The 22,281-nt window shown below is 47.7% G+C and overlaps 1 protein-coding gene across 1 annotated transcript in view; it reads left to right on the forward strand.

Annotated features, from left to right (window-relative positions):
* The window catches only part of MYL3 (myosin light chain 3), a 42,892-nt gene that overhangs the window by 7,544 nt on the left and 13,067 nt on the right, over nucleotides 1-22,281 (forward strand). The window contains exon 2 of the mRNA XM_050942821.1: nucleotides 11,233-11,260. Within this exon, the coding sequence (XP_050798778.1) occupies nucleotides 11,233-11,260 (28 nt within the window). The remainder of the gene's footprint in view (nucleotides 1-11,232; nucleotides 11,261-22,281) is intronic.

The following is a 22,281-nucleotide window of genomic DNA, read 5'->3' on the forward strand; positions in this document are numbered from 1 at the left end:
TGATGGATGGCAGGAGAGAGATCACTTGGATTCACAACTGAGCCCTCAGTAAGAGACAACCCCAGAGCCCAAGAATTTACAATCTAAGTAGACCAGCCAGACAAGGAGGTATTTGTATGTGGAAAAAGGCTGGCCTGTCGGTTGGAACTAGTAGAGCAAGATGTGAGTTCAAGTCCTGACTCTGTCACAGAGTTTCTGAATGACCTCGGATGAGTCACTTAGCCTCTCTCTGCTTCAGTTCCTTGTGTGTAAAATGGGGATAATATCAACGCTGACTTTTCATCTGTAGATCTCAAAGCTCCCAGTAGCATTACCCTGTTTTATGGATGGGGAAACTGAGTCACAGGGGGACAGGACAGGACTTGCCTAAAATCATCCAGCAGCAGAACCCAGATCTCTGGTATCCCAGGTCAGTGGTGTAGTCACAGAGCCACACTGCCTCCTCCTATGGTTAGCACTATGTCATAGTCATCGAGTTCAAGTCCAGACGGGCCCACCAGACCATCTAGTCTGACGCCCACCACCTGGCTCCTCTACACAAAACCCAGCAATGGAAATGAGACCCACAGAAGACTAGATTATTATGTGCCACAGGCAGAGAACAGGAGGACTGAGCTGCATCAGTGCATGGGACCCTTGCAATGACAGGAAATGAACACTCGAAGGAGTGCTAGAGAGGTATTAATCCTATCTGACAAGCAGGGACTGGAGGCTCAGAAAAATCAAGAGACATGCCCAAGGTCATGCTACAAATCTGGGCTAGAGCCAGGAAGCACACTCAGCAATCCTTTCTCTTTTTTTTATGCTGGCAAGTTTAGAGGCTTGGAAAGAAACCTGGAAAAGGAAAGCGAAGTGATATGGCCAGAGGGACAATGCAACCACGAGCCCGCGATAGAATTGTTCCTGAGCAAAATCCCTTCCCGAGTGTAATTTCATCTCACGCTGGAGGCAGACATCTTATAAGGCATTGTTCCCTGCTCTCTCTGTCCGGCCTGTACTCTGAATCACAAGGAGCGGGCGTCAGAGGAACTAAATTTAAACTGAAAGTGTTAAGTTATGCCAAGGGTATGCGGTCATCCAGGAGCCAAGATCTCCTGGATGACATGGCTGCTTCCTAGAATCATATACCAAATGGTCACGTACAGGGAGCCGGGTGTTATCATTGCTAATAATAGTGCCCGAGGAAGATTCAGATGCATTCACTTATGGCGTCTCTCTGCACTCAGGACCAGATCCTCGGCTGGTGAAAATCGGCACAGAGTTCTTGAATTCACAAAATCTGTCCATATCCAGGAACTACTGACTTCAAGGGAGCTACACCCGCTTTCACCATCTGCAGATTTGGCCCATTAGCTTTAGTGGAGCTGTGCTGATTTGCACCAGCTGAGAACCTAGCCTATTGAGTCTAATGAAGCTACACTGATTTACAGCAGTGGAGGATACAGTCCATTGATCTCAATGCAGATGTGCTGATTTACACCAGCTGAGGCTCTGGCCCATTGATTTCAATGGTGCTGTACTGATTTACATCCATGGAGGATATGGCCCATGATGTCAATGGAGCTGCGCTGATTTTTACACCAGCTGAGGATATGGCCCTTTATGGTTGCAGTTTGGGCGGGGTGTTAATGGCACATAAATAGAGCTGGCGGAGGGGAGGTGATGGCATGATAGCCTTGGAGAGAGAAGGCCTCTCTCCAGCCCTAAAATAGGGGCAAGCTTCCCCGCACCTCACCCCGCTCATGTGCAGGGAGGGATCGCGCTGAGCCGTGATGATGGCATTCAGTCCTTGATCTCTCCCCTGAGACAGCCAGCCGGGTCTGCAAGCACTGATGGGCGTGAGCATGTCTGGATAGTCCTATAATAATGCCACCATCAATCAGACTGCAAGGGTGCGGGACTCACCCCTGCAGCACCTCCTGCTGATGTCTTGGGAATTAGCTCATCCAGCCTCCGGAGATCCTACTGCAGGCGGGTGTCCCACTGCCACTAGCCCCCGCGTCCCTTCCTGGACTCTAGTGCCTTGTTATCTGGGGTGCTGCCCCCTGGCAGTAACCTCTCACTCTCAGGGTCTCCCCTCCCCAGGGAACACTCCCTCCTATCCCCACCTCACCTCAGTGTCAGGCTACTGCCAGTCAGCAACTAGCCCCTGCGGGCAGACTGCCGTGTCAGCCACTCATCACAGGCAAGGTTGGGTTTGGACCTGCTGCCTCTGCCTAGCCTTGGGCTGTCCTCGGCAACCCCACTACCTGTTTGGTCTTCTACTAGGCCACAGCCTGGCGGATTTCCAGGCCAGAGCTCCCCAGCTCCCTTAGTCTTCCCCCAGCCCTGCTCCACTCCAGGTACCTTCTCTAGCTCCTTGCAGCCAGGCCTGTCTCCCTCTACAGCTAGGAGAGACTGTGTGTCTGCCCCTGGCTTCCCTGGCTTTTATAGGGCCAGCTGAGTCTGTCTGGGGCGTGGCCACAGCTGAGGCTGCCTCCCAGCCCAGCCCAGCCAGCACTCTCCAAGGGTTGGCTTTTAGCCCCTTCCAGGCCAGGAGCTGGTGACCACCCCGCTACAAAGACACTCACAGACAACGCTATCATAACAAAGCCATGCCTACGACCAGCCCTGGGACACCAAAACAGTGCTTATTACTGACCCTTTGGGAATAAAACAGTGCCTGTGTGCAACCCTACCATCACAAAACAATGTCTAGAAAGAACCCTCCTTCTTAGCCTCTGCGCAACGTGCCTCAGGTGGCACGTGACCAGGATTCATCACCAAATTTGGTCGTCTGGTTGGATCATTAGCTTCCCCAGGCCGGGAACTGATGGGGAGTGCAACGTGAACGCTGATCCATGGCCTCCCTACAGGGACACAACTGTGCTTAGACGCAACCTTACAGTAGCAAACTAGTGGGTGTACAATGGACGTGGGGACAAAACATTGGTAAAGAGACATACTTGAGTTGCAAACCCCCTCAGGATTTATGACTAGGGTTGAAATTCTCAGGTTTCCCGTCAGCACATATTTTGGGGCTTGGATCTGTCTGGATTTGGACACTTCCTCATCCTGAATTTCATTTTGAATGACAGGTTTGAGTCCAAACTGAAAGAAAAATACAGGCAAAAATTGCAGAATATTCACTTGGTTTAGGGTTGAAACCTGGCAAGGGAGTGGATTTCCCAAGATTTTGACCCACAATCCATTCATCTGAATGATTTGCATCCTTTGAGGTAGAAAAGGGACAGACCCAGCTGTATGAATGCAATGGGCATTCTTTATGAGACTGCTGGACCCAGACAAACTGTGTAGTTTTCTCTGGCTTCTAACTCCCAGATTCACTAAACAGCCTGGACCAGTGATAGTCCACGCCTCATTAACACTGCTAAAGTTTGAACACACCCATCTGGCTCCAAGCTTCAAGCTTGCATGCTCTAATGGGCTGAACCAAATACTTGGATCCAAGCACCCTTGAGCTGTGGAAAGGTTTGGATCTGAGTTCAGCACTGCAGCTGCGACCCCCGTCTAGTTCAGCAACAAAGCAGCTGGGCCATGGGTCAAGTGTGTGAGAGGAGAATTTCTGATCCTCCCTTCTTTTGATAATTTGAAATTTTGTTGAAAAAAAATGCATCGAAATTTTGACATTTCCAACAACGCTAAGCAGAAAAATTCATCTGAGCTTCCCATTTCTTTTAGCAAACGCTTCGATCCAGGCCAAGTGTCTGGAACAGTTGGGATTGCAAGGAAAGCTCAGAACACAATGTTTGTCAGCTTGCAATGAAGAGTGTCCGCTGTAGGACAATAATAAATTACAGTAATGGGTCCAATTGTGCCCCGGGGGCAGATCCATCGATGTGATGATTTGCTCAGGGGATCAATTTGGCCTCTTAAGACCATGGCTGAATTCCAGGGTAATTATTTCGGGAGAGGCATGTAGGTTGACTGCCAGCTCTGAAACAAAACCAGAGCTCTCTCTAGTGCTAATTCTTTATTGCAGCGATTCTTTGGAAGAGCCAGAGTAACCCTAATTATTCATGGACCCTGCTACAGAGCACAGCAGGCAGTGTGACATTTCTAGCTGGCTAGATATGGTTTACATGGCTGGAATTCTAATACCGTCAGGTACAAAGGCATGGATTCAACCTACAAGGAGCCTGGATCCTCAGGGGCATGTTGCACCATTCCAGTGTAGGTTGCACTGTTGGGACATTTGTGTCACAGTATCAGGAGGCCTTCACTGCCGCATCAGGAAGTCAGACTGATGGGGCCATGATGGCAGTGGGGAGGCATCTATGTATGCTAGGCAAGCACTATATGTCCTGCATGGCCGACTGGATGGCTGTTGTCCAACTGGTGGCCTGCCGACCAGATCTATCCCACGGCACAAATCCGTTTGGCCTCCATGGAGGATACCATTTTGTAGAACAAACCTCGGCACAGCATGACCTCACACATGATAAGCGCATGGTCAGGCGGCTAGGTTGGCCACTCACACATTCCTGGAATACCAGACATTCTGGTACTTTCAGGAATGGTATGAACCTGCCCCGGCTAGTGTGACCTCGCCTTCCTCAGCATGGCCTCATACACATGGTGCATGTGAGGTCATGCCTCTTGGGGGATGTCACTTTGAAGGGCCCACTGCGCCGCCCCCACCGGCATGACCTCGCATGTACGGTGTGCCTGAGATCACGCAGGCAGGGGCAGAGTGGCTCACTCTCCATTATGGCGTCCCCTGTCCCATACTGGACAAACCCACATCTGGTTTTGTCTTAATACCAGACAGGGGACAAAACACCCCCAAAGAGGTGTCTAGTTTATAACCGGACGAATGATCTCTGTCCATGCCACATGGAAAACTCCATTTTGGACCACCTATGGCGTACGAGTGAGTCGTTACATGCCTTACTAAAACTGTTACGGCCTGCTGGTTATAATCATAATGACAGCACTGTGGGATTTTCACCACAGTGTCACGGGGTCATGAGTAGGTTAGACAAATGTCTGTCAGGGACGGTCTAGATAATATTTAGTCCTGCCCTGAGTGCAAGGGACTGGACTAGATAACTTCTCAAGATCCCTTCCAGTTCTTCGATTCTATGATTGTGACATATATTGCAAGCACTGTCAGTATCTTTGGGGACCATGTTGTATTTGAAAGCATGAAAATCTCAAGAAGCCATTATATTGAGATGGACCAGGCAGCATAAGTCTTTGACTATTAGCAGTAAATATGCCCAATGACCTGTGATGGGATGTTAGATATGGTGGAATCTGAGTTACTACAGAGAATTCTTTCCTGGGTGCTGGCTGGTGAGTCTCGTCCACATGCTCAGGGTTTAGCTAATCACCATATTTGGGTCAGGAAGGAATTTTCCTCCAGGGCAAATTGGCAAAGGCCCTGGGGGGTTTTCACCTTCCTCTGCAGTGTGGGGCACGGGTCACTTGCTGGAGAATTCTCTGCACCTTGAAGTCTTTAAACCACGATTTGAGGACTTGCAATAACTTAGACATAGGTTAGGGGTTTTTATACAGGAGTGGATGGGTGAGATTCTGTGGCCTGCATTGTGCAGGAGGTCAGGCTAGATGATCATAATGGTCCCTTCTGACCTTAAAGTCTGTGATTCTGTGATGAGTTGTATAACAGTCATGGACTTTTTGTATCAATACAGGTGATGTGTATTTGTGGGTTCCTGGAATCACTAGGGGGCGATTAATTGCAAAATCCCATGCCTATCTATACAGCTTGACTCTCAGGGCAGGGCAAGGGACTGGTTTAATCTCTTTTCCAGAGACCAGGAGACAAAGAGAGCGCTTTGGGTATAAAAGGTTGAGTTTAAACAGACCCAGGAGCTTCATTTTGATTCAGAGAAGGGCCAGGCCCTTCTGTCCAAGGGGAAGCCCTGACTCTTGTGGAAGAGTTGGAAGGGACATTGGCCTACTGCAAAAGATGAGCAATTTTCCTGGTACATTTAGTGAGCATTTAAACCTTTTTATTGTTTTATATTGGGACTGGAGCTGTGGAAAAACAACATGGCTGTGTCTGAGAGGACTGTCTTTAGGGGTGAGAAGATATTTTGGACTCTATAGCCCAGTCAGTCCTGGACCTCTGCTATGTGACTGTATGGAAATTCTGAGTCAGCCAGAATTCACTCTTGGGGTATGTCTACACAGCAAAGGAAAAACTCTGGCTGACCTGCACCAGATGACTCTATCTTGGGCTATTTCATTGCTGTGTAGACATCTGGGCTCTGGGACCCACCCATTTGGTAGAGTCCTAGAGTGGGATCTTCAGCCCCAAGCTCACACATCTACACAGCGATGAAACAGGCCCTCGATCCTGAGTTGGCCAGCACAGGACAGCCACGGGTGTCTGGTTGTTGTGCAGACATACCCTTGGAGCCCCAGCTACAGGGTAATCCCTGCAACACACCAACTATCCAGCCCAGCCCTCTATGGTCTTCTCCTTTAAGCAACCAGTGCACACAACATTTGACTTCTCCTGCCATTTATCCAAGGGTGTTTTTAATTTTTCATATTACTTTGCTGGTTAAGAACATCTGAACAAACATCTGCTGCAAGGCTTGTGGTGTGAGGGGTGGTGGGGAAAGGAGGTGAGCCAGCCTTCAATAAGTGGTCAGAGAATCCAAGCTCATGTTGCTGAAGGGGAAGAATCAGGCTAAAATGTTTTACATTTCTGGTGCCGAACGTTGCCAGAAACTGTCTCAGTTTCTCCAAAGCGGCTCTAATTCTCCTGCTGATGACTCAGAATTCCCCATGCTATGGAAAAGTAACATGTTCTCAATCAAAGAAAGAGGCTATCACTTTACAGACTGAAGCCTCCCTGCCAACTTGGCTTAGTGTTTAAAAGAACAAAGAGTGACCCCAGGCCCTCGAAAACTCTCTTCTGAAAACGTACGCTTGCAAGAAGGAGGCTGGGGATGGCCATCCCCTGTCAAGGCGGGTTGCTGTTTGTCAGTCATCCAAAGACCTCTGGATGGATTGGCCGCAGGCTGGGACCAAAGCACCAATAGTAAAGGAGAGACTAAAGTGTGAACATGTGGTCCATGTTCCTCTTTGGTTGGAGGCACTGGAGAAGTGGTGATTGAGCGCTGGAGACTCATGTTCCCCATGAGCTGCTAGGTTTAGCCCTTAACACCCTGAAGGTGTGTGGATTTCTCTTCTAGTGGCTGCAAGCTAGAGATTAGAGCTGGTTGGAAATTTTTCACAGAAACGCTTATTCCATTGGAGAGTGTCAATTTGTCAAAACCGCTACTTTTTGCAAAAATGTATCAGTGTTAACAGAAATGTCAGGAAGGCTCCTCAGGTCCAGGGTAGAATCTCTGGCCTGCCCCATTATAGCCAATAGCCCAGAGCCCCGGTTCCCGCAGCTCAGCTGAAGACCCTAACCTAACCCATGTTCAAGAGCTTGCTCTGAATCAGGGAGAGTGTGCTCCCCGCTGGGCTAGTGGCTCTCACAAGGTGGGGCTCTCATTGTGGTTTCATGAACATTTTTGCTAGGGCTAGGCTCGTTCCGATGTGGAAACAAAAACAAATGTGACCATGTTGACATTTTTCAGAAGACGGAATTCTTGTTTCCCCTACAAGAAATGGGCCCGCAACGAAACCCTGCCCCTGAGCAGACCTGTAGCTACGTCTTGTAGCTTGGGCCCTTCTCTAAGCAAGACCAGTCAACCAGTCAGACCCTAGTCCCAGCAGCAGCACTGTTCTCTTCCGTCTCCCTAGCCTTCACCACAACCTCCGGCAGCTTCTCACACAGGAATTAGACAGCCTTATGCTTCCTCTTCACCTGAGAGCACTGGTCTCTGCATGGAGCAACGATAAGACCCCTGCCAGAACTTCAGTGAGCCACTGCTCCCCATGCAGACAGCCTCTCTCATCTTGCTTCTCAACAGGCTGAGGGAGGAGAAGGTTCTGAGAGTGCAGCTTGGAAGGGAGAGGTTCCTGGCGTGGCAGATCCTGTCCGGATCTTTGCAGGCTAAAGCCATGACCTGGCCCTACCTCCCTTCTTCCCAGCACAGTGCCCCAATGGTTGCCCCAAACACAGGAAGTTTGCTGAGATCCTCAAAGGTATTTAGGCTCCTAACTGCCAAAGGCTTTTGCAGATCTGGGCCTTAATCTGTACCAGGACCATGAGTATAAGTGGTGGAATAACAAGCCAGACAACGGTGATACATCATCTACCATGTAATGTGGACAGACAGACTCAGGAAACCCAGTTAACGAGGACAGATCTCAGGTGACCAGCTGACGCTTGAGGAGAGGAAGAATAGGCTAAGATTACAGTGCAGGACTAGGAGACCAGGGTTTTGTTCCTAGCTCTGTCAGGGCCTGAGGCAAGTCACTCCACATGGGCTGCTGTGAGTCATAGAAGCTGCGTGGGGATCCCTGTGGAGTTTCTCTGCTCCACAATGACTACAGAAGATGTGAGTAGCGATAGTCAGGAATGGCACTTAATCCAAACAATATGCCATTCCTGGGCCACCTCAGTCAAGCAACTCCCATGATATCTTGCTGCAGCCAAGTCCTATTCTTTTAGCAAGCCCAGGAACTCCTGGGACCCAGAGCGGGTTCCCATTTGCCTTCCAGGGGAAGAGGGCATCAGAAGGATTCAATGACTAGGAAAGAGGGAGGAGGGTGTGGGGACTTGGAGGAGAAAGGGTTAGTGGGGGGGTTGACCAGAAAGGGGGGAATTCAGAGCAGAACATTTATGAGAGGGTTTGGAGTAGGTTCAGCAGGTGGAAAGGAGCATTGAGGCAGATGGGGGTTGGTAAGAAGGTTAAAGAGGTCAAAGCACAGACAATAATACTCATCTTTAGTATTAAGAGCAGCCTGAGTATCTATCTAATTTATCTATCCATCCATCCATCCCCATACACACCTCTATCTCTACCCCATACACACACCTTATCTATCTATCTCGCTCCCCTGCCTACACACATTTCTCTCTCTATATCCTCTTTTGTATGGATTATGTGATGGAGAACCTCAGGTATTCACAGGTCAGAAAGAATTTCAAGAAGCAGATGGAACCCGAGCTCATGAACCAGGGAGCATGACCCAACACTAATAAAGGCATGGTCCTGGGCACTGCAGGCTTTAGCATGCAACGGACTAGCTCTGTGCACAAACCGATGGGTTTGTGGGTTTTGCTGCCCAGCACAATCTGTGTTAATAGCTTTAAATAGTGGAAAAAATCTTGCAGGGCACAAATGCCACCTCATCACCATGATACAGACCTTGATGGGTTTCCGGGCTTCTTCCCATCCTCGGCATTTCTAATCCCTAAACTGGGCTCCTGTGGAAAAGTATCTTCCTCTTTCCAACCCAGCCCCTGCACTGGTTAGTTAATAACCTCGTTATTAACATTAGAATTCCTTAGCCTGCCATAGAAGAGAAATGCATTGGTTCCATTTTGGGGATTCCTTGTTTGCACTGTTTAAATGCTTTCCCTGTGATACCCGAATAAATGCCAGTTTAGCACTGGCACGGTTTATTAATAGGACTTATTTCCTAGTAATCTTCTGCTTGATTGAGATAGAGGTGTAAAAACACCCAGCTATTTTAGGCTGTGGAATAATCTCTCCTGGGGAGTGCTGGACCCCCATCACTTGGGATATTGGAACAAAAAATTGGACAATATCTCACATACAAGGCAGGGCACTAATCATCGTGTTTAACACAAGGACCAGATCCCCACCTGGTGTAACCCAGAGACGTTCCACTGACGTCAATAGAGCGGTGATGGTTTAAGGATCCAGTGCACCACCTTCCAATCATTGTGGAAATAAACGAATGAAGATTCACAACAACACTGCAAAAAAAGTCCCCATAGAATCATAGAATAGAATCATAGACCTGGAAGGGATCTCGAGAGGTCATCCAGCACCATCAGAGACCTGCAGTGGGACTGGGATCCCCCGGGTTCTGCAGGACTCGCTGCCATAATAGCGGGAGCGGCTAAAATGTAAAATGTTCTTTGCTGTGGGTGGGACTGGGTGGGCATAAAAAACAAGACTGTGATAAGTTGCAGGAAAACGCTATATCAATAAATGGTTTAAACAAGATTTGGTTAATTCTTTGAGTGGTAAAAGTTGTGTCTGAATTCCGTTTATATATGTACTGTTTTTTGTTTGATTGGTTTTTTGAAGTAGCATAGCAGATCTGTCTCTCGTGTAGGCGTTGCAGGATCTAAGGTTTTTGTATGTGGGACTGGATAGGAATGCAAGAAACAATGCCGCAGAGTGGGTATTGCGGAGCGGGACAGGAATGGGATTTAAAAAATAGTCCCGCTAGTGCTCTAGTCATCATCCCTGTTTTACAGCGGGCGGGAGGACGAGGCAACAAGAAGTGTGAAAGATTTGCAGAAGTCCATGCAATGAATCAGCAGCCAAGCTGGGATGAGAGCCCAGAACTCCCTACACACACATACACACACACACACACACGCACATACACTCACAAAGGCTACAACCACATGGAGGTAATTGTGTTAGGTGCTGTACAAACATATAATCAGTAACTGTCCTTGCCCCAAATGGCTAAAAAACACAATGATTGGCAGATAAAACACCAGTGAAAGCTGAACTCTTTCCAAATAACAGCGTAATGCTAAAACAATCACCGTGGTTCACTCACAAGTAATAGTGGGTGAAAAATATTGTCCTTGGGAAAGAAAAGTTACCTTGAGAATAATCCCTGGATCTTTCTAGTGCTTTTCATCTGCAGATCTCAGAGTACTTTACAAAAGAGGTCAGTGTCATTATCCGCATTTTACAGATGGGGAAACTGAGGCAAAGAGCAGTGACTAGTGAAATCATTTAGTCAGTGTCTAGCTTTGGGCATTATGGGCCATTTTTTCAGCGCTAATTGAGTCACCCAAATAAGTGGCCAGATTTTCAAATTTTGATTTCTATCCATCCGGGTGAAAATGGGACTTATTTTCAATTTTTTAAAAAAGCAATCCTTGATCAGAAACAGAGCAGAGAAAGGTGCTGGGTCGATAGTGGTGGGGCCCTATTTCCCTCATCCTATTTCACATTGACCCTCTCTACATAGAGGGTTTCCATAGGCCCATTGGAAATGCCAGACTGGATCAGACTAGGGGGTCAACCTAGCCAAGTAGCCTTTCTCCAGCAGTGGCCAGCACCATACGTCTGAGATCACAACCCCTGAGGTACATCAGCACAGGAGCTAATCTGTGGCTTTTTTGTTGCTCTCTTTCAGCTTGAATTCACACACGATCAGATTGAAGGTGAGGAGGATTTGCATCTCTTTCCTGGCGGTGGGCGGAATGAACACAGCTTCTGGAGCTCATAATTCACTTGACAAAGAGGATACTTAATTAATGGCTTTGCTATTTGTGGTATGGTAGCATCTGGTGGCCTCAGCTGTGCTAGGTCCTGTACAAACACATAGAAAGTGACAATCCCTGCCCCTCACTGGATAAATAGACAAGACAGACAACAGGGGTGGGAGGGAGGGAACAGACAGAGTGAGGAATAGAACCTCGCTATCTCCAGTTCCCAGCCAGTGCCTTAGTCACTGAACAAACTGTCATATCACCCCAGCTTTCTAACATGCTTTCTACCCTATAATGCCTGCAGTCCAGCTGGGCGAATTCCGTGACAACAGATAAATGCTCTGGTCATGGCAAGTTCTCTCTAAAAACCAGGGTACAGAACCTAATAGTGGGTGCTTACTCCAATGGAGTAAAAGACACATCATAACTGTGGTTTTCTCTGTGCTTAAGCAAAATAGAGTTGTCCCTAATTTCACTTCTTGGTCCAGATCCTCGGCTGGTATAAACTGAGGTAGTTTCACTGATTTCAGCTACAGTAAGTGATGTCAGCGGTCATGTTTCTTAGGGCTTGTCTACACTATGGAGCCTTTGCCGGTATAGCTATGCCTGCAGAGGCCCCTAGTGGAGATGGAGTGTAAGCCAACAGACATGCTGGCATGGCTACACCACCTCCCCATACAACTTTAGCACTTTCTCGCCATAGATTCATAGATTCCAAGGACATAGGAGAGCATTGTGATCATCTTAGTCTGGTCTCCTGTGCAACACAGGCCATAGAATTTCCCTAAAATAATTCTTAGAGTAGCTCTTTTAGAAAAACATCCAATCTTGATTTAAAAATAGTCAGTGATGGAGAATCCACCATAGAATCATAGGACTGGAAGAGATCTTGAGAGGTCATCTAGTCAAGTCCCCTGCATCCATGCAAGAACCCTTGACTCTTGGTAAATTGCTCCAATGGTTAATTACTCTCACTAATAAAAATGTATGCCTTACTTCCAGTTTGAATTTGTCTAGCTTCCACTTCCTGTCATTGGATTGTGTTAGGCTTTTCTCTGCTAAACTGAATATTTGTTCCCCATCTAGGCATTTATAGACAGTAATCAAGTCACCCTTTATCCTTCTGTTTGGTAAGGTAAATTGAGTTCCTTGAGTCTATCACTATAAGGAATGTGTTTCATCCTTTAATCATTCTTGTGGCTCCTCTCTGAATTCTCTCCAATTTCTCAACATCCTTCTTGAATTGTGGGCACCCAGAACTGGACACACCGCTCCAGCAGTCGTTGCACCAGGACCAAATACAGAGGTAAAATCACCTCTCCACTCCTACTGGAGATTCTTCTGCTTATGCATCTCAGAATTGAATTAGCTCTTTTGGTCTGAGTGGGTATGTCTCCGCTGCAATTAAAAACCCATGGTTGGCCCGTACCACTGCAGTTAAAGAGCCCCTTAGCTGAGCCCCTTAGACCAAATCAGCTGGCACAGGCCAGCGGCGGGTGTCTAAAAGCAACATAGACACACCCTCAGTCACACTTAACGCTCATGTTCAGCTGATTATCCATCATGTCCTCCAAACCTTTGTTAGAGTCACTGCTTCCCAGGACAGAGCCCCCCTCCCCCCGCCATCCTGTAGGTATGGCCTAGTTGAGTCGACATGGATTTTTTTGCCAGCATAGCTATATCAGCTGGGCTGTGTGTGATTTTTTTCACACTCCTTGCTGACATAGCTGTGCTGGCATAACTTTGGAGTGTAGACTAGGCCTGTGTAGCAAACAATTGTTGAAATGTCCCTCTCTCCTTTTTCTCTTCCTCACTTTGATGGCTAATTTTGTTTGGGTCCAGATCCTTCCACAGCAGTCCCCTGGCTGTGTGTATGTACAGTGTCTAGCACATTGGTGCCTTGCTACGTGGTGGGGAGAGTAGTGGTCTATGTCAGAAGGAATTTACAACATCCCTCCACCCCAGGCTATCTCAGCAGCTATCACCTGTGAAGAGGAGAGACAGAACGAAGGCTCTAACAGTGCCCCCCACCCCCTTGTTCTGGGCAGGGAGTGAGCAGGTGCGTAGCACCTTCTGGCTCCTGTGCTGCTGGACTCAAGAGCTGGGCAGACCCTGCAGGGCTGCAAGAGAGACTGACTTCCTTGGACAAGTCACCATCTAGCATGTAAAGCAGGGGTGAGGCGAGCCCCCTGGTGGAATCTGGAGAAGTGATCATTGATGGTACGTGGCCACATGGTTGGCCTGGTGACGCTTGGTTGCACGGAGATGCTGCAGAGGGGAACAAAGGCTTTCCACATGGCTGTTCCTTCAGAAGAGTAAGTGGGTTTTTTAGTGCCATTGCTTGTCCCTTTGGATGAGGTCAGCTTGTTTATCCCACAAAGACCAACTCTTTCTTTCTCATAAGCTAGGCACATCTCCTCCTCGGTCTCACAGCACTTGATCCCTGAGCCATGTCCACCATGTTCTTACCATGCCTGCCATAGAGACATGCTGCACAATCCACTGAGGGGAACGGCCCTTTAATGTCCTCCTTGATGAAATTAAGACACATTCCCAAATGGCTCTGCGGTGCTCGGCAGAGGGTTGAAAATCACACATCATTTGGATTACAGACATGCAAAGCAGATTTATTACATTAAGAACACAAGCGCCCCAATGAGAAAGAATAAAAATCACCTGATCTAGCCATATGTCCTTTCTTAAAAAACAAAACAAACAACCAGCCCTTCTTTGCCTTTGAAAACTTTTCCCTGAGTTCAATTTGGATTTAATCTGTTGCAGCTACATAATGGAACTCAGGGCATTTATTTTATTTTAATTTATTTCATTCGAAGGAAAATGTCAAGTTCAATTTCCTAGCTGGCCACCCCGATCCCAGAAACCGACACGGAAGCTGATCTCATGCAGTGCTGCAAATACCACATACTGTAGTTGGCTGCCAGTAGCTCCGCACCCGACGTGTCGTTTGTATAGACATAATTGATGTTTTGTGGTTGAACATCTGATGGGGTTTTTAACAGGTTCTCAAATGCTTGAAAGGTAGAGCTGACAAACTGCTTCTCGGCACAGGGAAACCTCCCCTGTGGCTAGGGGATCACAGGCTGGTTGAAGGGAAGGAGGATAGGTTTCTTTGGAGGGTTTTTCTGATCCAGGATGTACTGGATTCATGCCTTTTGTCTTGAGCCAGAGGTTCTGCCACTGATGTACTGCACGGCCTTGGGAAAGTAATTTAACCACTCTGTGCCTCAGTTTCCCTTCTGACGATAATAGATAATTTTAAAAAAATGAGTAGAGATTCCAGGTGCATCTATTTCTGGGGTTCAGACTGTGTGGCTTAACACACAGAGCCACTCTGCTCCCAATGAGATGTTGCACCAAAGCCCGTCCCAGAGAGCTTTCCACAAAGATAAGAGAAATGCCCCAGGTCTTGGGCAATAGTTCCCGTCTCACTGAACACAGCTGCTGACATCCAGGGTTGTGTGTGAGCAAATGCTGAGTTCACAGGGCCACATTCTGAGCTGCAAGCTGGCCCCCTTGCACCATTTCAGTGGCACAAAGGGATTGGAAAACAGCTGAATCACCCCTAAAAGGAGATTCTCCTAAGATGGGAGAGTCCCTTGTTGACTCCTATGTTCTGTCCCCTTCCACTGCCCCAATGGCCCTTGGTATAGGGGATATGTAGGGGAGGGTAGAGAAGAGGGCATGGCTGGAGCACGGCTGTACTCTGCTGACGTTCAGCCAGGAGAGAACGTCTGGAGACCAGAGATAGATGGCGTATTTTGGAGTAGCCCTGAGACTGCTGTAAAGTGCAGCAGGTCCAGGGCTGTTATAGACCATCCCTGGAATCAGGGAACCATTCCCATCTCCTTCGCAGCCACTCCTCCCCCAGCAGTTGCACCCACAGGCTACCAGGCAGAGCTGAGCATCCATGTTTGCCATATTATCTAGAGCAGTGGTCCCCAACCTTTTTGTGGCCAGTAGCACATCCATGTTTTCAGAAGAGTGTGGCGGGCGCCAACAATTTTTCAAGGCTTATTTTGTATTTGTACGTTAAATAATACCAAAATCATCATATTTAATATTATATAATATATGAATCCAGAGAGAAGAGAGAAGCCGCGAGGACAGAGAACACCGGCGCCTGCAGACTGCAGCCCCAGAGTTGTCTGTCTCTGGCGGATGCAGGGTCGCAGCTTGTCTCCCCTGCTGGGCACTAGGTGGGTCCCGCACCTTCCAGGAACAGAGAACACCTCGCCCACAGCCTGAGTTCTCTGTCCCCGTCAGGTGTGGGGCCACGGCTTCTCTCCCCTGCTGGGCACTAGGTGGGCGCACATAAAAGCCCCAGCGGGTGCCAATGCACCACGTTGGGGACCACTGATCTAGAGACAGTTTCAAAGTGTGACCCACAGGCAGAGAAAGTGTCAGCTCATGTGGCCATGAAGTGCCACACACCCCTCCGGCACTGCATCAGTGTGCGTTACCGAGGGGAGAAAGAACACCACAGGACAGCAAATCTCAGCCCACACCAACTCCACTCGTGATGCTTCTGCATAACACGGTGTGGGTGCTGCGAGGGTACTGTCAGCAAAAGCAGCGGACAGCAAAGACATCACATACTGAATGAGCTGAAAATACTGCCCGTCTGTCCGGTCCTTGGTGCAATTCCTTCCTGACCCTCACTGTGGAGTAGAGCCCTGAAGTTATTGGCAGTAGGTGTCTTTCCATTGATTTCAATGAGTTTTAGATCAAGACCTGATCTTTCCCTGCTCCATTCTGGGCTCAGCCTACGAGCTTCATCAAAGGCGGTGCCTGTTCCCTTTTCCCTTGCGTAAGGAGTCATCTGCAGCAAGAAACTGATGGGAGCAACCTAGTCGGTTTGATTTTGCAGGAGGCAGAGGGAGAGCAAGTGGAGGCGTTCTGGTGAGTTTCCCCCCTGTGGAGTGGAGTGCGGTTACTGCCGCTCATCCTGCTACTGCAGGGAGAGGAGAGACCAGAGGGATGAGGTGGGGAAGAACCCCGAAATGAAGAAAGCCCAGGACGGAGGAGAAATATGGAGATGGGGAAACGGAGAGAGGCCTGTCCCATTGCTGTTTGGTCCAGTCAGTCTAAGATCATAGGAACCTCAGCAATGTCTTCTAGGGGGTGTTTTTGTGGAAGTTTCCAAATCATAGCAATGCCGAGGGGACTGATGGAATCAGAGCAGAGCTGCTTTCCCACAATGCAACAGCCCTTCCCTCCCGCCTGCCCCCCGAGCAATGCACGGCAGCATCGGCCCAAGGTCTGCGGTGGAACGCAAAGCCACAGGTTTGTGAGTGCTCCTGAATGAGCCAGACGGAGGTCAGAGCTCCTGTGAAAAGGACTTTTGAATAGTTAAGGACAGGCCAAAGCAAACGAGAGAGAAACGCTACGAGCAAAACCCCGCGTGTTTGTTCAGCTGCAGCCGGGCAAGGGCTGCCACAGCGGCAGGCCAGAGCAGCCGCTTTCACCTTCAGCTCATGGTGACGTAAAGGCCCTGATCCTCGAACAGGTTTGCAGCAAATGAAGTGGTGATAACCAGCCAGGCCGGGGAGAACCTCATTCTTGGCAGCAAAGGGTGAAGGAAACAGACAGATTGTGCCGTGTCTGGTGTGGAATCTGAACAGGTGTCTATTCCCAAGTTTTTCTCTTTCCACATCTGCTTTCCAGAGGCATTAATTTGTTTCACTCCAGGCAGGATGATAAAAGGGCATTTTGCTTTCCATCTCAAAGGCCGTGCATTGTTAAGAGGCTGAGATGTCTGATTGGTCAGAGCACAGAAGGAGCCTCTTTCTGTCCCTGGCAAACCATCCAAGCGCAGGAGCTTAGCCAAGACCAATCTATGGTTCTTGTTTCTAGACAGCCAGCCTTCAGCGCCCTGAGCAGTCCCTGATCTGGTTCTGTGATTCTCAGACTGCGGTCTGGGTGTGTCACTGCAGATGAAGAGATGAGATTGTAACCTCCAGCAGTCAGCAGGGTTTGAATCTAGCGCCTTTAGCACGGACCCTCACCCCGGGAACTGAAGGAGTAACTCTTTTAGCTGGCAGCAGTAGCAGGCTGTTATCCTCAGCATGGTGCAGCCACTGGAGGGAGACAGAACCCACACTTTATAAGCATATCCCAGGATCATAACGCCCTCTAGTGTGTGGCCTGCTTCCTTCACCTAAGGGAGTTTATCGTTAGCCTGTGAGATGGGCTCTGAAAATGCCAGGTTCAGTCTGCCCTGACAGCATATTGTGCCTGTACATTGTCACCCTAGGTTGCTACAGAAGAGCCGCTGGAGAGTCACAAACTAAACGGTTTTGAAAGCCAAGCACACACAGGTTGGGATGGTAAAGGAGAGGCGAGGCCAAGAAAGGACGGTTCTCTGGTGAAAGGGCTGCTTCTTGGGAAACTGATTTAGTGCCAAGTTAATGGGCCAGATTCTCATTGACTCGAAGGCTCCTGTGGAAAGGGTCATTTAGATTCACATCAAGGTCCCTTTACCCTGCCAAAGAATGTAAAGGGGCCTTTGGGTGAATCAGGCCCAATAAGCTAGCAGTCAGTTAATAACAAGGACAGGCAAATCTAGAAAATCCCCAACGGCTGGAGATGGGACACTAGAGAGGGAGGGCTCTGAGTAACTCCAGAGAATTCTTTCCCAAGTGTCTGGCTGGCTGGTCTTGCCCACATGCTCAGGGTCTAACTGCTCCCCATATTTGGGTCAGGAAGGAATTTCCCACCATGTTAAATTTGCTGAGACCCTGGCAGGGAGCAGGGGGTTCGTCTTCATCTGCACATGACTCATGAGTGACTTGCAGGTTTAAACTAGTGTAAATGGTGAATTATCTGTAACTGGAGGTCTTTAAACCATGCTTTGAGGACTGCAGTAACTCAACCAGAGGTTAAGGGTCAATTATAGGAGCGGGTGAGTGAGGTTCTGTGGCCTGCAATGTGCAGGAGATCAGACTAGATAATCATGATGGTCCCTTCTACCTGTAAAGTCTATGAGAAAGATCCTCTAACCCTTCAATCCATGCCCCAGACCCTGGTTCCAGCTCTGATTGCTTGTGGAGACTTTTCCACCTTTGTATGCCAACAAAAACAGTCACCAGAAATGTGTCTCATGTCAGGAGAAGTAAATGTTGCCAAAGAATTGGTTTTATACCCATCTTGCACCCATTGTGCTTGGGTGCATGATCAAACAGGTACTTCCCATCACAGCCTGCTCCTAATTCCATCTCTCCTCCACCTCCTAGCGCTTTGTGGGCTACGGGTCAGAGGATGAGCCCCTGATGCTGGTGAGCAGTTATTCACATGGGCGGTTTCATGGCATCCATGCTCACCAACCTTTAGGCTCCAGTTCCATCACCGTTGGTGGGGCTCAGTGCAAGAATGAGGTTCTCTGGCCTGTGTGATGCAGGTCCCCAGGCTGGATGATCACAATTGTTACTCTAGCCTTAACAGCTACACATTTCTGAATCTGGCCCTTAGTAGAGCTGTTATTTCTCTCCTGTCTGCCTTTCTCTCCCCAGTCTGCATCTCCTGGGAGTCTGGCAAGACTAGATTTCCTTAGCCCTCCCTGGATCCTGTTTCATTCCCTTATTCATTAGTTTTGCATTCAGAATTTTGCTCACTTCTCTTCTCTCATTTTTTATCACCTTTCTCCTTTAATTCCATTTTTTCATTCTTTCCACTGGTATCTCCCGGCAGCTTTCTCTTTCTTTTCCTCTCAGTCCCTTCCTCCTCCACTTTCCTTTTTTCTCCTGCATCACTCAGCTTGTTTCTACACCCTACTCTTTCCTTCCATTTCTTCATTCTGCATCCCCTCTCTCCCTTCCTAGATATGCACTGTCTTTCTTTCTCTCGCTGTGTCTCTCTTTGTTTTTCTTCTTCCTCTCTCTCTTTCCCTCTCCTGGGCATTGTCCCCATCGACAGGGCAGACACCAGATCCCCTGGGAATGATTTAATACAGCCTGGGGCCCATCTTATGGTACGCTTGCTGATGGCTGGATAGAGAACGTCATAGTGAGTGGTATTCAAATGAACATAAGGACATAAGAATGGCTGTACTGGGTCAGACCAAAGGTCCATCCAGCCCCGTCTTCTGACAGTGGCCAATGCCGGGTGCCCCAGAGGGAGTGAACCTAGGCAATGATCAAGTGATCTCTCTCCTGCCATCCATCCATCTCCACGCTCTGACAAACAGAGGCTAGAGACACCATTCCTTACCTATCCTGGCTAATAGCCATTAATGGACTTAACCTTCATGAATTTATCCAGTTCTCTTTTAAACCCTGTTATAGTCCTAGCCTTCACAACCTCCTCAGGCAAGGAGTTCCACAGGTTGACTGTTCACTATGTGAAGAAGAAATTCCTTTTATTTGTTTTAAACCTACTGCCCATTAATTTCATTTGGTGGCCCCTAATTCTTGTATTATGGGAATAAGTAAATAACTTTTCCTTATTCACTTTCTCCATATCACTAATGATTTTATATACCTCTATCATATCCCCCCTTAGTCTCCTCTTTTCCAAGCTGAAAAATCCGAGCCTCTTTAAACTCTTTTCATATGGGACCTGTTCCAAACCCCTACTCATTTTAATTGCCCTTCTCTGAACATTTTCTAATGCCAGTCTATCTTTTTTGAGATGAGGAGACCACATCTGTACGCAGTATTCAAGATGTGGGCATACCATGGATTTATATAAGGACAATAAGATATTCTCCATCTTATTCTCTATCCCCTTTTTAATGATTCCTAACATTCTGTTTGCTTTTTTGACTGCTGCTGTGCACTGTGTGGACGGCTTCAGAGAATCATCCACGATGACTCCAAGATCTTTTTCCTGACTCGTTGTAGCTAAATTAGCCCCCCTCATATTGTATGTATAGTTGGGGTTATTTTTTCCAATGTGCGTTACTTTACATTTATCCACATTAAATTTTTTTTGCCATTTTGTTGTCCAATTACTTAGTTTTGTGAGATCTGTTTGAAGTTCTTCACAGTCTGCTTTTGTCTTAACTATCTTGAGCAGTTTAGGATCATCTGCAAACTTTGCCACCTCACTTTTTACCCCTTTCTCCAGATCATTTATGAATAAGTTGAATAGGATTGGTCCATTTCCAGCAGTTCTCTTGGGATTCAGGACCTCTCACAGTGCCGTGGAAGCCCTGAGAAAGCTTAAGGCCAGGCCTGAACTTGATTTGCAACTGGGCCTCTTGCAACATCTTGTAATAGGACATGATACACCAGAGTCACCTGCAGCTCTGGTGGTTTCTTCATCCTAATGAGAATGCACTCTTACCAGAGCACAAGGTCTAGGACTTTGGGGGATCGCTTGTGTCCGTATATGAAAGCATCCCTTTTTCTGAGCTCAATGGCACACCCAGTTGCCCTCAAAGCAGTGAAACCGGGGCTGCTCTTCCCTCCTTTGTGTTTAAGTTAGCAATTAAACCACTGGCAGACTCAGTGGATATATTATTATGACTAAGTGCTACCTACATTCTCAGCATGAATAACCTGCATTCTTCTCCTCCGTCCAACAATTAAGGAAACAGGTCCCAAAGAGGCCAGAAATACACTGTCCAGTACATACCCATTGCCAATGCCATTTCAATCCATTCCCAGTCCAACCAGGAGAACTTGTGACAATGGGTGTATTACACATCACTGACTGCCTGGGCTTTTCTTTCCAATTTGAAATAACAGATCTGGATAGTAACATGGCACTGACCGCAAGGTTATGTATTTATCGCTGCACTACAAGGTCTTCACATTAACAGCGAAGCAAGGTTCACGCAGAACAGCGAAACAGGAAGTTTGACAGTTCTAGTGTTGCAAAGTCGTTTCCCCATCATAGAGCAGAACATTTCAAATCCACCAGCCAGTAACAGCTATCACTCTTGAAAATGTTTTGTGGAGGTTAATTGAACAGATATTTTCACCCATGAAGTTATTCGCTGATTTTCAAGCTGTCCCAACAGCAGCTAGAGTAACCTATGGGCTCCTTTTGATTATAACAACGGCTTATGGTCCCTAAGAGACCATATGCCAACTTGCATTGAAGTAGCAGAGAGGGGATCTCTGTCCTGCTATGCCCTGCATGCCCACTGCCTGCCTCTGCCTGTCCCCGACACACACTCTATGCTGTAAAGGTGACCTGATGGTAGAGGAACCGATTCCTACCAGCTTTGCGCTAGATGAGAATTCCCTTCCAACTACAGCCAAACTTTGGCTCCATTGTGCTGCTCAGAATCTAGTCCTTAACTTTTAAGACCTACGCTACTTTCTGATTCCCAGAGCTTTCAAATAGCAACACCGATGCTCCCCGTTGTACTGTTGCTTCATCAGATTGCAAAGAGGGAAGCTTCCTAGTTGGTTGCTAACTACTATTACATTGGTCATCTTTAGCAGTCAATTCTCACTATGTAGTTCCCTTAGGTTGAATTCTTTCAATCATCGTTCAGTCATTATGGTCAATGGGCTTTTATCTGAGCAGGGACTGTAAGTGAGGCCATTACATTAGCCTGTCTTTACTGACAATACTTCTTGAAGGGGCTGTATTATCATTAGTCTCCTCAAATGTCAGAGGTAGGGTTCGCCCTGGATAAGCACTACAAAGGTTTGGGGGTTGATCCCCACACTGGCAGTATGTGTTAAGTGAGCATCCACTACAAGATAACAGCCTATAAATGCTACCAGCTAGTAGAGATGCTCCTTTAACTCAGATGGAATAGAAAGCTCCTGTATTGTAAAACCCGACTGATGACTCACGTAAAGGATTGTTATCCAAGCAACTAACATGTACAGCTGCTATTGAAGTCAATGAGAGGTCTGGGCCATAAAGAGCATTCTCATTGGTCTGCATAGCTCTCAAGGTCTGGCTTTCCCGTGAGCTTTCCTGTATTTCCCCTGAGTTGGAAATACCACAAGAAGAACTGTTTGACCTGTTTAATTCCATCTCCTTTTGGAAGA

This window comes from Gopherus flavomarginatus, chromosome 2, assembly GCF_025201925.1.
Source record: "Gopherus flavomarginatus isolate rGopFla2 chromosome 2, rGopFla2.mat.asm, whole genome shotgun sequence".
Classification (NCBI taxonomy): domain Eukaryota; kingdom Metazoa; phylum Chordata; order Testudines; family Testudinidae; genus Gopherus; species Gopherus flavomarginatus.